The following is a 14,920-nucleotide window of genomic DNA, read 5'->3' on the forward strand; positions in this document are numbered from 1 at the left end:
CATTAGCTTTAAAGTTACCGTTAGCTAGCCAATAACGGTTGACGGCACTGATTTGAAGCGAATGTGTTTGTTAGTGTTCGGCTTCAATCTGGTGGTAAGCCGAGCTGAGTGTTACAAATAGCCCAGGGTCTTCTCTGCTGGAGCTGAAATAACAGGAGCAACAAAAGCGGTAATGGCTTTACTTTCGACAACCCATTGCTTAGAGAAAGTATTGGTGTAATTTAATATACCGCACCGCCGCCCTATGCCCAACCTCCAGCCCAGTTTTGCTGGTTTCACCGCTCGGCCCCCGTCATGTCGTTATGCTTGAGTATTGGTTGCAAATTATGCAGATTTCTGGACGTCGACGGAGGAGGGCTGGAGGCCGGGCCAGCGGAATGCTACGTGTCTTGGAAGTCCCTTTTTAAAACCCCCTCGTCGTCTTCGGTTACCGTAGCCAAAAGTTTGTAGGCTACAACTCGAGCGAGAGACAGACTCCCCCCCTCCATCCAGGCCTCTGTGTGTCCCAGCCCGGTGTCGAGCGAAATGTCCGGAGTGAAAAAGCTGCGTACGGTAAGTACTTAAGATGTGGAGATGTGGGCAGAGGGAGACGTCTGAAATTCAAGCTGTCATCAAATTCTTCTTTTTATAAAAAAAAAAAAAGTGTGTCAAAAGTGCAGCGAAGTGTGTGTGTGAACCACTAGCGCCCGGTATGTGAAAAAACTCCTCCCAAGTGTGTGTTTAAATTAAATGTCTTGTTAATGTAACGTTACTCGTTGACGATGCTGTCACTCACTGAGGTGTCGGTGCTATGTTACAGATAAAGTGAAAAGTAAGATCCAGTAGTTCGACTTTTTTCCGTCAAAGAAAGCTTTAAAAGGTTTTTTTTTTTTAGTTTTTATTTACTGTAACTACCAGGTGTGATGGTTGCAGCCTTGACTCTGAATAGGCCGGTTGTTGTAGTAACGTATCCATGTCAATCTGGCCCATTCATAACGCTGGGTGTCTTGTGAGGGGGGGGGGGAGAAAGAAACCACTGTGAGACTGCAGGCTGATGGTGCACAGGAATGCTGCTGACTCTAGGTGGAGTCATTAAAAGAAAGAACAGTCAGAAGTCAGTACCAGACGCTGTAAGTTCACAAAATATCCCCAAATGTTGTCCCCTTAAAAAGCTGCATTGTGTAGATACCACCACTGAAAGTGTGCACTATTACAAACAGTGAGTGACAGATTCTACTTTATAGATGGAGTAGGTGGAGTCATGGAGAGAAAGACTCTCCAGATAGGTGGAGGATAGGTTGTAAGGTCCCAGGTGTTTCTTTTTGTGCAGTAGTGTGTTGCAGACAGTGTGCAGACACCGCTTCCTCTCTTTAAACTCGGATAAAGCTGAGTATCAGCAGCCACTTTGGTAACTGAAATGTTTCGGTCATTTGTGAAGCAAAAATGTGAAACGTCTGCGGATTCCAGTTTCTTAAATGTGAGTGTTTGCTGCTTTTTTTTCTTTTTTATCTGATTGTTTAATATATCTGGGTTTAGACTTTCGATTGGACGGAGCAATCAATTTAAATATGTGAAGTATTTTCTGATGTTTCATAGACAAACTGAGGAAATTATAGACTAATCAATGATGGAAACGCTCATTAGTTGCAGCCCTACGATCACACATGATTTAATACATATCAATGATTTGAGTTGAATGTACCCACGGTGTTAGTGTTACTAATACTTTGTCAAAATGCCTTTACTATTTCCACTATTGCACATATTGCACTTCAGTTTAGACATTTCAGAACGCTATCATAGTTTTATCTATTGTGATTTCCTGAGCAACAGGATGTCAGCTGAACTGGGAGAAAGAGAAGAAGAGTTACATAAGGTCCTCTAAATCTATAATAACAAGAGTTTATAGCTCATTTCTTTCACAGGAATGCAGTTCAAAGGGCTTTTTAACGGGACACTTAAATGTAAAAGCAAGTGAAATGAAACAAGTGAAGAGGTAAAACAAATGAAAAAACGGATTAAAGTGAAGTTAGATTAATAATAACTAAAGATTTGGAGAAGGAGAGTTGTTTTTTTTTCCTTAAATAAATCCAGATGTTACGAGGTGCCATCATTGTCAGCACACAGAAAATACACCATGTTCCCACGACTGTTGAAAGGGAGGAAGAGGGGAGAAGCAGCAGCAGCGTGATGGAAGGAGAGGAGGTGTCTCCTGTGTGTCGAAGAACAGCGCTGTTTGTCTACGGCTCCCTCACCTTGCGAGGGTGTGTGCAGGGGTCGGCTACGTGTCATTGGGGAAGATCACGCTCATCATTAGAGCACGTAAAGTACATATTTGTACTGAGCCGGAGCTACACGTCACACTTTATTAACAAAACGACTAAATCTCTCGTCAAACTGAGTCATATCTGCTATGATTTCTATTTCTTAATACCAGCAACGCCCCAAAAACAGTTATTTAAAAACCCAGCCAATGTATGTATCCCCTCCGCTCGTAATACAACCAGCAAGTATTTAACTTTATGTGACGTTTTCTCACATTCTTGATGAGGAAGGGGGTTAGTACGCAGAAAGTGAAGCCATGGGATGGATGTGGGGAAGAAGGGAGAGTGGGCGCAGAGGGCGAGCGTGTGGGCACGAGCACTGCCACATCATCGCTGGGCCGCAGGCAGCACACTGGACACATTGTCCCGTCAGTCGTCCTCCTCCCTTCATCCCTTCATCCCTCCCTCCTCTACCCCTCCCCTCTAGAAGTCAATACAGCCCCATTTATCCGCAGCAGGATCCACACAGTCCGTTTGGACGGGGCGCGCAAAACCAGTCAGTATGCTAAAGTGAGTTGTAATCACGCCATGACTTAGTTTAGAAATGAATTCAGCAAAAATTCAGGCTGCTGGAAAGTATTAAATGGTGTTATTCGCTGTTTTCCGAGGTGTTACATTTTGTATATTTAACCAAAGAGGTTGTGTGATAAAGTTTGTGTGGGTTTAATTACTATGTAGTTAGTTAGTTAGTAGTGCACTCACTAAACTACCAACTGGTTGAAGGACAAGTAGTTTGAACCCTGACAGAGACAGACGTGCTGTTCTGTGTCCTCAGTGAGGATCAGTGCGCCCACATGTTAAATACGAGCTATAAAACACGTTCGGCTCTTACTTATGACCATATTTCACAGTTTATCGGACAACTTCTGACTCAAAACGACACGTTGGAACATGTGTTTGGTCTGCCTCAAGATTTGATGCAATATTTATCACAAATTTCACAAAGAGGTTTAATGGTTTACAACAATGAAGTGATGACATTTAGCAGAACAGACAAAGTGGAAGTGGTGTGTGTGTGTGTGTGTGTGTTGCATAACACAGTTAACGTGATCTATGCATCCACTCACATCCTGTTTGGCCACTAATTATAATAAATAATTCCCCAGAACCCCTTTAGCTCTCCCCGTTCTGAGCCTGTGTTCGTCTGTCTTAGGATCTCAACAGGTCGACCAACGTGGTGTACCAGGCCCACCATGTCAGCCGGAGCAAGAGAGGGCAGGTGGTGGGTACCAGGGGAGGCTTCAGAGGCTGCACCATCTGGCTCACCGGTAAATCTCCATAGTCTTATATGATATCCACCATAAGGTTTAATCTGACACGGCCTATTTTCATTCAACCTGCCCTCATGCTCATATGTCTCCTCACATTTCCCCTCTAGGTTTGTCTGGTGCCGGTAAGACTACCATCAGCTTTGCCTTGGAAGAGTATCTTGTGTCCCACGCTATCCCTTGCTACTCACTGGACGGAGACAACATTCGCCACGGCCTGAACAAGAATCTGGGCTTCTCTGCCGAAGACCGCGAGGAGAACATCCGGCGTATCGCTGAGGTGGCCAAACTGTTTGCAGACGCCGGGCTGGTGTGCGTCACCAGTTTCATCTCTCCTTTCAGCAAGGTCAGAAAACAGTTACAGTCATTGTTCAGGTGCATATCTGTTCATTTAAATACCTGGAAACATTAAATAATGCAGCTTCATACCAAACGTCTTGTGCGCTATTTTTTTCCCAGCAGACTGGAAGACACTGCAACACTTTAAACTGTATTTAAATTAAATCTATGTATACTGTTTTCTTCCACAGGATCGTGAGGAGGCGAAGAAGATCCACGCAAGTGCCGGTCTGCCATTTTTCGAGGTGTTTATTCACGCTCCTCTGGAGGTGTGCGAGAGCAGGGATGTAAAAGGGCTTTACAAGAAGGCTCGCGCTGGAGAGATCAAAGGTCTGTGGATCAGTTTTCACCCTGAGCAAGCTCGCTCCTAATTTTGTGCATGCTGAGTCATACAAATAATGACAGTAACTTTCTCCAACCACAGGGTAGTTCCCTGTTGAGGTTTTAATTTGCAAATTTCAGCTTCAGTCACATTCCTGGTTTTGGTTTTTACATTCGTTGCCAGGTTTCACTGGGATTGACTCAAATTATGAGCGTCCTGAGGTTCCAGATCTCGTACTGAAAACTGGAGAGCTGTCAGTGAATGAATGCCTCCAGCAGGTGTTGGAGCTGCTCAGGGACCAGGTGGGTGGAACAGACAAACATCTTTGGCCTCTCTGCTGCATTGTACTGTGCATGTTGTATCACACACAGCTTTCATCACCTATCATACACGTCAAATGCAAATACCTTTAAGTCTGCACGGAATATAATATCCCTATTTAAACAAGAAGCTTTTGTCACAAAGCGAGCTCCATCCATGCAGGGATGGGCTATGGTTGCTAGCCTCTTAAAAAACAAATATTGAAACAATGATGATCGTATTCTTCTTGGTCAGTTCTGGATTTTTCCAGTCCAGTGCTGAAGACTCCCAGAGTGCACATAGGTTTAACTTAGAGTAACTTAAAGTAAGAGTGTAAACACCAGCTTTTTATTGACCAGTCACTGAGGCATAGGTGAATTACTTTTAAATACAATACTGATATGTCAGCATGACTTTGCGCAAAAGATTTTCATAAGTTAATGTACCAGTGTGTAGGATTTAGTGGCATCTAGTGGTGTAATTGCAGATTGCAACTCCCTGACTTCACCTCTTCTTCTTCCCCCTCCAAGCACGGATGGGAGACTGCGCTGGCTGCACTAATGTGCACTAATTTAAACATACCTATGAATATTATATTCCATTTCTGCCATTAAAGCCTAAAATATTACACACTGGACTTTTAAGTGCATTGCTTAATAAATGCCAAAGGAAAGCTGTGTCAGTCTGTGCATATCTACCTTGTTCACTGGGCAAACCAAGCTGTGTCTGATTTCATTGACAAAGTGATGGCATGTTCACAATCTCTGGAGATGTTGTAAGTAAGTAATAAAAACTTTGAACTCTGGGAATGAAGGAGCGGCACAGCCGACCATGACGAAACTTGCTTCAGGACAGATTAAGTTTTCAACTGAATTTAATATGGAAATATGCAAACCTGAAAAAAGTATGTTTACCAACCCACCAATGTTTGTATAAAAGACCTCAAATTAAGTAGCTACAGCAGTTTTCATTCAGTATTACTTTAAATGTACTATACATTTGTACATTATCATAGAGCTCTCACAGTTAGTCTATTATTTAATTACTCATCAAAATCAAACTAATTTTGATAATTAATCGTTTAAGTCGTTTATCAAGCACAAATGCTGATTATCCTCTGGTTCCTGATTCTCAAATGATATAGATACATTTCTTTGTGATATGATAGTAATGAAATATATTTGGGTTTGAGCTGTTGGTTGGACAATACAAGACTGTCGAGAAATGAATCATCAGATTAACTGATAATGAAAATAACTGTTAGTTGCAGCCCTACATAATATTAATATTCCCTTTTTCTCCTTGTATATAGAATATCGTACCAAGCGGGATCATGGAGGAGCTGAATGAACTCTTTGTTCCGGAGAACAAGCTGAATCTTGCTGTGGCTTACGCACACACACTTCCCACCATCAGCATCACCAAGGTAACCCAAGTGTACGGGGGTCAATACTAGACATGGCAGAGAGCCGTCCATGATGAGCCCATAAACACTCCCCACTGTTTGGACTCTTCCCTGGGTGCTAATAAAGACATACAGCCTACCAGGCATACAGCAGCGTGCTCCTCCTGTCAAATTACCGTTCAGGTTCATTCCCTGGAGCTCAGTGAAGATTTCTACTAAAAGAAGAATAGCAGTTTCATTTTCTTGTTATTTCGCTCTTTAATGGCCTGTTTGAATTTTTTTGTCTGATGCATTTACTGTGTGTTGTGTTTTCAAAGAAGTGACACAGTCGCAGTTATATATTCCTTCAGTCAAAAATGTCCAGTGGACTTTTTTTCAAGCTGCCATGTGGAGAAAGAAACACAAAATGATACATGTGCTAATACAGGAATATAGTAGTCTTCAATATGATGAAATGTTCTTTATTTAGAAGATTTATGAGTTGTTTTTCATCAGAAAATAAAACCGTAATAATTGTGGTGAAAGCCAGTTCATGAAAAAAATAAAATGATGTCGGGCATAATAACCTGCAATCACATCTAGGAATCCTTTATCACAATTACACATACGTCTACATTAATCAGAGATTCCACTTTAACTGTTTGTTTTGTTTTCATTGTTTTTATCTCTTCCGTTTATTCATTGTTTTAGGTTTTTGTTGTTGTTTTCTTTTCTTTTCTTTCGCATACGTAAGCCCTGTCTTTGTTCTGGGGTGGCGACACCTTGTCTGCTAATGCACAATGTGGTTCAATACAAAACAAAAAACAAAGAAAGATAAAAAGAAAGGCAGTTCATGAAGAAAATACAATTACACCTTCAGCTGCAGTCTGCAACATGTTGTCTCAGACCATATTGTCATGGTTTAGTGAGGATGATGGCAAACAAATGTTACTAACTAGCGCTTTGCTAACATTGGCTTGCTAACTTAAGATGTGATACATATATTTCGCTTTTAACCGTCTTCATAATGTGGTTGAGTGAGGTTGTGACTGAGGCTCGCTCTACTGTTATTGGAGCACAGAGCAAACTTAGGAAAAAGCTGATTGGTCGAGTTAAATCCATGGCTTTCCTGAAGTGTAAATGTTGTCTTTGTGTCCTGCTGCTGTTGATAATAAGTAATATTAATATAGTAATATTTCTTTATCCACAGTTGGATCTACAGTGGGTGCAGGTCTTGGCAGAGGGCTGGGCTAGCCCTCTGAGGGGCTTCATGAGAGAGAGAGAGTTCCTGCAGGTCTTACACTTTGCCAACCTGCTGGATGGTGAGAGAAGACCACACGTCATATTTACTCTTCTTTTAACCTACCAGGACTTTATCGCTTCTAAAAGGCTGATAGTGATCGTTCAAACTGAGAACTATCATTTTTAATCACAGTGCAATTTATTTTAAAATAACACAAAACTGTATATGAACAAATGAAAGTATGAAAGACTCTTTTTTTTATGATCCAGTCCCACCTAAACACAGTTTAACACAGAGTTGCTTTCTTTGATATAACTAAAAAAGAGATGATATAATAGGTAATATAACATTCACATGGAAATCTATATCAATATACATGTCACAATGAAGTATTTTTCACACATCATATATGACATGAAACAAATCATTGCTGGAAACCACATACTGTACATGTTCCTAAGAAACGGTAAAATGTGTTTTAACAGAATCACAACACAACAGAAAAAGAATATAAACTCTATACAACACAGTTATACAGATATTATGAAGTTGTGTCAGTTTCATTGAGTTTTTTCATTATTTCTGCGTCTTCCAACAAAACAGATGTGTTTTTTTTGTTTTACTGAAAAGCTTCTTTCTTAGATCATGATAGGACAATATAAAACATGTTTATCTGTTTCTGTCTTTAACTTACATAACTAAGAAATCCAAGCCTGTTTTTAAAACCATAAAAACATCCAGTTTCCAGATGTAATGGTAAGAAACCACACATCAGTTGGGCTTTTTCTTTTTTAAATATCAACATTTTGACTTATTTAATTCCATTTTGTTATGTCAAATCAGATCATATTTATTTATCTTTATCTTTTAAAATGAATTAACTTTTCCTCATACCTGGTTTTTAATATTAAGTGTTACCAGTCTGTTTCACAGCCAGCCCAAAATACATCACAGCCAGCTGAGATCACTGGTTGAGATCACTGCATCCTCTTGTGTCTTAGGCGGAGCCATCAACTTGTCTGTTCCCATCGTCCTGCCTATTAGCGCTGAGACCAAGCAGGAGCTGGACGGCTGTGCGGCTGTAGCTCTTGAGTACCAGGGTTCGCGTGTGGCTATTCTCAGGAACCCAGAGTTCTATGAACACCGCAAGGAGGAACGCTGTGCCAGACAGTGGGGCACCACTTGTCCACAGCACCCTTACATTAAGGTAATAAGGCATTCATCAAATGTCTTCGACACACACAGTTATAATTTCAATGTCTACCACATGATTGCTCTGCAGACAGTACAGTCCTCTGGTAACTACATCATTGTTTACTTTCACTGTGTCAATATTGAACTCACTCTTTGTGATTCTCTGGCAAACAAAACATTTATCAGGCCCCAGACAAATCTTGTCGGTTAAACAACTGGTATTCTCTGTTCATCACCTTACCGTGCAGATGGTTATGGAGGGAGGTGATTGGCTGGTAGGTGGTGATCTGGAGGTGCTGGAGCGAATCAAATGGAACGATGGACTTGACCAGTACCGCCTTACGCCAAAGGAGCTCAAGCAGAAGTTCAAAGACATGAAAGCAGGTAAGAAAAACTCAATTACGCACAAAACTGCAGCAACAATCAGAGGACACACGATAGCATACCAGCTGCTGTAAGTAGCTGCTGTCACTGGGGTGACGCTCACGATTAACACCATTCCATAAATATGATACCCATCACAGCTGGTGACAAAAATAAACAAACATGAAAACAATGTATTTAGCAGTGCATCATTTGTCTTTCAGAAGAACTTGACAAAGGACCAGATGAAAAAATAAAATGGTAAATGGTCTTAAAGCTGCATGGTGTTGTTTGTGATCTGTGTTCAGTGACCAGTGGAGACATAAAGTATCTTTCTGAAAACAACAATAAAATGTAAGCACCTGTTTTTACTCTCACCTACTTGACATCAATGCTGTGTTCAAGATTGTCAATTATATATCTCCAACACAACACAGTATGTATTTTGGTAATGTTGTGTTTTTCAGCAGTCTTTGCTCCCCGATGGTCCGCCCTGAGTATCATTGCTGGTGCAAGCATGTTGTGGTGCGGACTTAACAGATTAGGCTGACAGTATTCTGCATTCTTGTGTTGTTAATTAATTTAATGAAAAGACCAAAACCAACAATGTGTTAGTCCGTCTCTCAATACTTTCCAACAACTGGAAACCAGTGGAGCTCTGTGGAATTAGCTGCATCGGGTTTTGTTAACCAGCGCTCACAATAAGGATGTCCTGTTGTCCTGGAAACAATAACAATAGCACCTGGGACACAAAGATACAGTGTCTGGGACAATAGAATAATTTTGAATGTAATCTTTATTGTTAGGTGTTCCAATTTGAAAAATGTGTGGTGGCAGCGGCACAAGCTCTTCGCTACATGCCGCACTCTTACACACACAATCATTCCCACAGAGCGCTAGTGTTGCCAAATCCAGCGACCTGTAGACTCATGTAGCAATTTTTCCCACGTTACAATGTATGTATATGTCTCTTCAAGGCGCTGTATTGTCACTGTCAAATTCCTCTTTTGTGTTTTTCTGTTGTGTTTGTGGTGTTTTTCCTGATGTTTTTTTTTTGTGTAGCAACAGATTGTAGCATTGTGTCCTTGTGTTTAAACAGAGAAAGCCAGAGCACATTCATTTCATTGTATTTCAAATACACAAGATAAAGTTGAACTTGAACTTGATGAAATGTTAAAAGGGCTTTCTGCAGGCCGTTGGTAGGTGTGGCGTGCTGGGTTCGTTTAACCATATCGGCCACTCATTCTTTCCTAATCTCTGGATTATGGTGTTCCCAAAGTTTATATGTCAATAGTTGGTTTGAGCTTGTAAATATTTACATAGGTAATCTGATCTTCTCCCTCCCTTTTTTACCTCCAACATACAATGTCCCTGTGGTGAGTTTGTGATTATTTGTCTAATTAATAATAATGTTCAAAGTGTGTATGTTGATTTCCACCCCATATACCAGGGTTGCGTTTACACTGCAGTTTGCATTGATGCATTTATTAATGAAACGGTTAGAAATAAACAAACAGTAACTCAACCGATGGCTAAAAGAATAACTAAAACTGATTGTGGGGTGATTAGATTTTTTATTCAGATATAAGTGCAGAACTTCAGTGGTGGACCAGCGGTAATGAGTTACTGAAAGAAAGTTAATAAACTATAATCATCATAGAGAATAACAAAAGAACTTCAGTTTGAGACAATGGTTGTTTGTCTGGGACAGCTGAAAGTAGAATTTAGGACACAGAGAAAAAATGTATTTCAAGCCCTGGACAACAGTTGAGGATGAATTAATTGTCGGTTTTGGCCTTTTCATGGGATTTGTTAACAATAAGAAAAATATAGACAGACTTATGCTTTAAACCACAAGCAATTTTGATATTTTTGATTTGATTTGATATTTGCTGAATGTAAGAAGCCATGTCCGTTTGAGTTATGTGAAAGGCATTGTGAGCATGTTTGCTGTGACATGCTGTGCATGATAAATGCACAATATCCCGCACACATTTGGGACAGATCACGAAGCTCAACAGCTCCACTGTACTGTAATCCTGCTGCTGTTATACTCTGATACTGCTGCTGTTACTACAAACACTCGTTACGTTGTCCCCCCTCAGATGCGATATTTGCGTTCCAACTGCGTAACCCGGTACACAACGGCCACGCCCTCCTGATGCAGGACACCAAGCGCCGCCTGCTGGATCGAGGCTACAAGAATCCGGTCCTCCTACTGCACCCACTTGGCGGGTGGACCAAAGATGACGATGTGCCTCTGGACTGGCGGATGAAGCAGCATGCTGCCGTCTTGGAGGAGGGCATTCTGGACCCAGCCAACACCATTGTGGCCATCTTCCCCTCACCCATGATGTACGCTGGACCCACAGAGGTGAGGAGTCGTGTGGGCTTATTGTTTAGTCAGTTTGTTATCCCTCCTGCTCTCGCCCGTTCAAACATTTACCCGTGACATGTATGTGTGACTGAGTATTAACCTGTATGCCTCCCAATTACCTCATCAGGTTCAGTGGCACTGTAGAGCCAGAATGATTGCCGGAGCAAACTTCTACATTGTTGGCCGGGACCCTGCAGGCATGCCTCACCCGGAGACTAAACAGGACCTGTATGACCCCACCCATGGAGGCAAGGTCCTCACCATGGCCCCGGGCCTCACCTCTGTAGAGATCATCCCCTTCAGGGTAGCTGCGTACAACAAGACTAAGAAGGCTATGGACTTCTACGACAAAGAACGGTAAGTGAACAAAGATCTGTTCACTTAAACCTTCACCGTATTCTGTTGTCTACTACATATAATATATTAATATATACGTATATATCTACAAATCAAGTCAAGTCACTTTATTGTCAGATGTGCTATACATGCACGACAATACAGCACAAATGAAATTTCAGTCCTCTCGGACCCCGGTGCAAACATGCAATAAAAAATAGAAAGAATATAAAAGATATAAAATGAAACAATCTACATTTAACAAGACATAAAATAAACAACAACAATCAGAATCTATACTACGTTTTCTTTATTTTGTTTTTACTATATTATTTATTGTAAAACCTGGATTCTATTGAAATGGTTTTCCTGTGCGAAGCCCAAATGCGAGGAAACTGAAGCGAATGAAAAGGATAAAGCGCAGCACTTCATCAGTGCTGCTACTCTGTGATTTTTCTGTCGGCACATTTTTTTTCCGACTTGCTGCTAAATTCAGTTTCAGCATTACATCCTCCTGCACACATTCGTAGGCCCAAATCTTTTAAGCCAAAACATGAATTTCATGAAACACCATCTGTGACCCCCACGCCTTATCTTGTTGGCACTGCAAGTAGACTGTAGTATCAATCTTAAGAGTTGTTTGTTTATATCCACCCGTTGGTGTTTCTGTGCAGGTGTTAATTATTCGTATAATTTGCAAATATTGTAACATCGGAAGACTCCATGACACTTCTAATGACCTATCCTGCCCACTCTCTCCACACTACCCCTCCGCATCCCTCACTCTCTTAGACATGCTGAGTTTGAGTTCATCTCTGGAACCAAGATGAGGAACATGGCTCGGAGCGGAGAGAACCCTCCAGATGGTTTCATGGCCCCCAAGGCCTGGAAGGTGTTGGTGGAGTACTACACCTCTCTTCAGAAGGACAAGTAATCAACGCAGCGCTCTGCTCGCCAGTCAACAGCATACTGTAAAAAGATTCTAGTCATTTCTTAAAGGGGGGATTTTAGGTTGATTCTTATTTTATACATTTAGAGCGATGGATTTAGATTACTATAAATAATGAGTCATTCTGGCAGGGGTGAGTGTTTGTACAAGTCTTAACCAAATCAGAATGACTTGTCTTAAAGCATTACATTTTTACATTCCTATAATATGATTTATATATCCACTGTATGTTTATATGCATATTAACTTAAGCTATGTATTTTAATAAATTAAAGGTATCTTGAGATTCTTTTTTTATTTTCTAAGTTTAGGAGCACAGCCCAAGACGGGGAAATCATTTTTGATATTCACATGTAATTATCTGAAGGATGCATTAAAAAAAACATGTAGAGTTCACTTGTTATAGCCTTTAATGGAATTATTTGTATGACCTGAATGAAAGTGACTCGCAGTTTTTATCACTACCTACAGTGCCTATTTGTTTTACATGTATGGGTGTTGATTAATTCATCATGTTCATGTTTCATATTATCGTGAAATATAACACAGATGTTTTTAATAATGTGAAAGTGCCTTTCTCTCAAATTTCAACATTGTAAAACAGCAATTGTTGAAATTTTTTGCTGGCGTTTGCTTGAAATGTCTCTGAGATGTGTGTGATTTTATAATGCGGGAACGTGCATTCATGTAATAAAGCAGTTTTAGGAAGACAACATATGTCAAATAATGCAGTAATAAAGGAGCTTATTTGTTATTATGAATCATTGGTGACCTGCCTTATACTATCGTGTAGATGAGATACGTTTTCTTTTCAGTGACATCTCTGTCCTGACTTTATCTAGCTGCCACTGGTTATGCAACATACCATACATTCACTTCTGTCTGTACAAGGTGCATACTTATCTATTGAACGTTAAAGGTCGAAGTCGACTGAGCAGAGTGGCATTCTGGGGCTGCACAGCCAAAAGTGCAATGCTGCCATCTGCTGGCAACAACTGGTGCAGGAAAACACAAAAATAATAGAACAAAAAACTAAGGTAAATGTATGTATACCAGTCACATTGTGTTTCTGACAGGCTTCATAACTGCACTCGTCATACTAACTTCACACACTGAGACCAGAGCCAGAGATAGCCCTGTGTTTCTACCTGTCGACCAAAAAACAGCCATTTTCTGTTAAATGGAGAGTGAACTAGGACTAGCAGCAGTCACAGTGAGCAGCAGAGATGTTCTTTAAAATAATCTAATATGCTGTGTGTGTGTTTGCTTTGGAAAAACGCATGGTTTGGCTCTAGATTGGCTTTGCCAGCTAGATCTTTTATAACAGATTAAGGAGATCCTGAGACGCTTTCAAATTACACTTAAGAGATGGTTGGGTGAACTTGAAGGACTGATTAATTTTGCCAGTCATTAAGCTGTACGGGCTTACATTGCTACGAGATGAGTGTTCTTCTATGAGGAGAACCAGTCTCCCCCTGTAAGAAGCAGATTCCTAATTAGCCTCACATGGTATCAGATCATTTAATCTGCGATGTTCCAGGTAACCCCATTTAAATCTGCTGAACTGCACCCTCAGTACTTATATAAAATCTCCAACTACTGTACATCCAACATGTCTCGTCACTGAGAAATGACCAGGATGGTTCCCGGTCCTGCAGGCCTAACATTCAGAATAAAGGCTAACCCCGTTTTAACAACCAAAATGTGATTCTACAAATTGAACACAAGTCACATTTCCACTCAGGCTGACGTGCAAAGCTGCTTATGTCGTGTTAATAATTGTGAAATAGTTATCACTGATTTTTATCTGAAATGGTTTGCACAGCTGTCATGTTGCATGGACATAAGTTACTGAAGATCATGAAGCCCCTCTCATTCTGTGGCTGGTGCTGTAACAGTAGCGGGCCCTGCCAATGAGCCACTGAACAGAGGCACATGGTGTGAGTTGGGCTGGTGTGGTGATAATGCATCTGTGCTGCAATTAACGGTTATTTTACTATTCTATTGGTTAATCTGCAAATGAGTTTTCCAGTTATTACTTAATAGATTAGACTAAAATATGTCAGAAAATTGGGGAAAATCCCATCACTATTTCCCAGGAGTATCAGGTGACGTCTTCGCATTGCTTGTTTTGTATGACCAACAGTCCAACATCAAAGATATTCAAGTTACTTATCATAAAGGAATAAGAAAACTAGTGAATGTTTACGTTTGAGCAGTTGGAACCTTTTGACACTTAAAAAAACACGTAAAAAAATGAATCAATAATCAAAATGCTTGCCGTTTGATTTTCTGTGAAATTGATTAATTGACTGACTGTTTCAGGTCTAACCCAACCCTGTAAAACCCTCCCTTACATAGGCCTATTATAGTTACATCCTCATTATGAACATTTTGGTTACTTCTTCGTATAAAGTGTAACACAGAATGACATTATTATTCTTACTGACATTATTATAATACAAATCTGGGCTATGAATGTATCTTTAATGTTATAATGCGTAATATTTGTTTTTTTTTTTCACTGCTAGTGTGTGTTAAT

General features: G+C 40.5%; 1 protein-coding gene across 2 annotated transcripts; it reads left to right on the forward strand.

The window, feature by feature from the left end:
- The first annotated feature begins 8 nt into the window (after window positions 1–8).
- LOC118329441 (bifunctional 3'-phosphoadenosine 5'-phosphosulfate synthase 2-like) lies at window positions 9–13,139 on the forward strand. 2 transcript variants are annotated; one of them, XM_035663632.1, is made up of 12 exons: window positions 9–552; window positions 3,457–3,571; window positions 3,682–3,917; window positions 4,102–4,240; window positions 4,416–4,534; window positions 5,845–5,958; window positions 7,127–7,238; window positions 8,161–8,366; window positions 8,602–8,737; window positions 10,822–11,090; window positions 11,221–11,450; window positions 12,222–13,139. In XM_035663632.1, exons 1-12 carry the CDS (start codon window positions 526–528, stop codon window positions 12,361–12,363), a joined length of 1,845 nt encoding a protein of 614 aa, XP_035519525.1. In that variant the 5' UTR covers window positions 9–525; the 3' UTR covers window positions 12,364–13,139. The 2 variants fall into 2 exon arrangements, with proteins under 2 accessions (XP_035519525.1, XP_035519524.1); XM_035663631.1 differs by lacking the exon at window positions 9–552 and adding an exon at window positions 1,304–1,456.
- The last annotated feature ends 1,781 nt before the right edge of the window (window positions 13,140–14,920 follow it).

This window comes from Morone saxatilis, unplaced genomic scaffold, assembly GCF_004916995.1.
Source record: "Morone saxatilis isolate NCDOM2014 unplaced genomic scaffold, NCSU_SB_2.0 Contig19, whole genome shotgun sequence".
Classification (NCBI taxonomy): domain Eukaryota; kingdom Metazoa; phylum Chordata; class Actinopteri; family Moronidae; genus Morone; species Morone saxatilis.

Excerpts from the sequence above, each read along its gene's own strand:
- LOC118329441 (XM_035663631.1), top strand. The coding sequence starts at position 1,397 with ATGTTTCGGTCATTTGTGAAGCAAAAATGTGAAACGTCTGCGGATTCC. Across the intron at positions 3,572-3,681 it reads CTGCACCATCTGGCTCACCG|GTTTGTCTGGTGCCGGTAAG; the intron begins GTAAATCTCCAT and ends TTTCCCCTCTAG. Across the intron at positions 8,738-10,821 it reads GTTCAAAGACATGAAAGCAG|ATGCGATATTTGCGTTCCAA; the intron begins GTAAGAAAAACT and ends GTCCCCCCTCAG.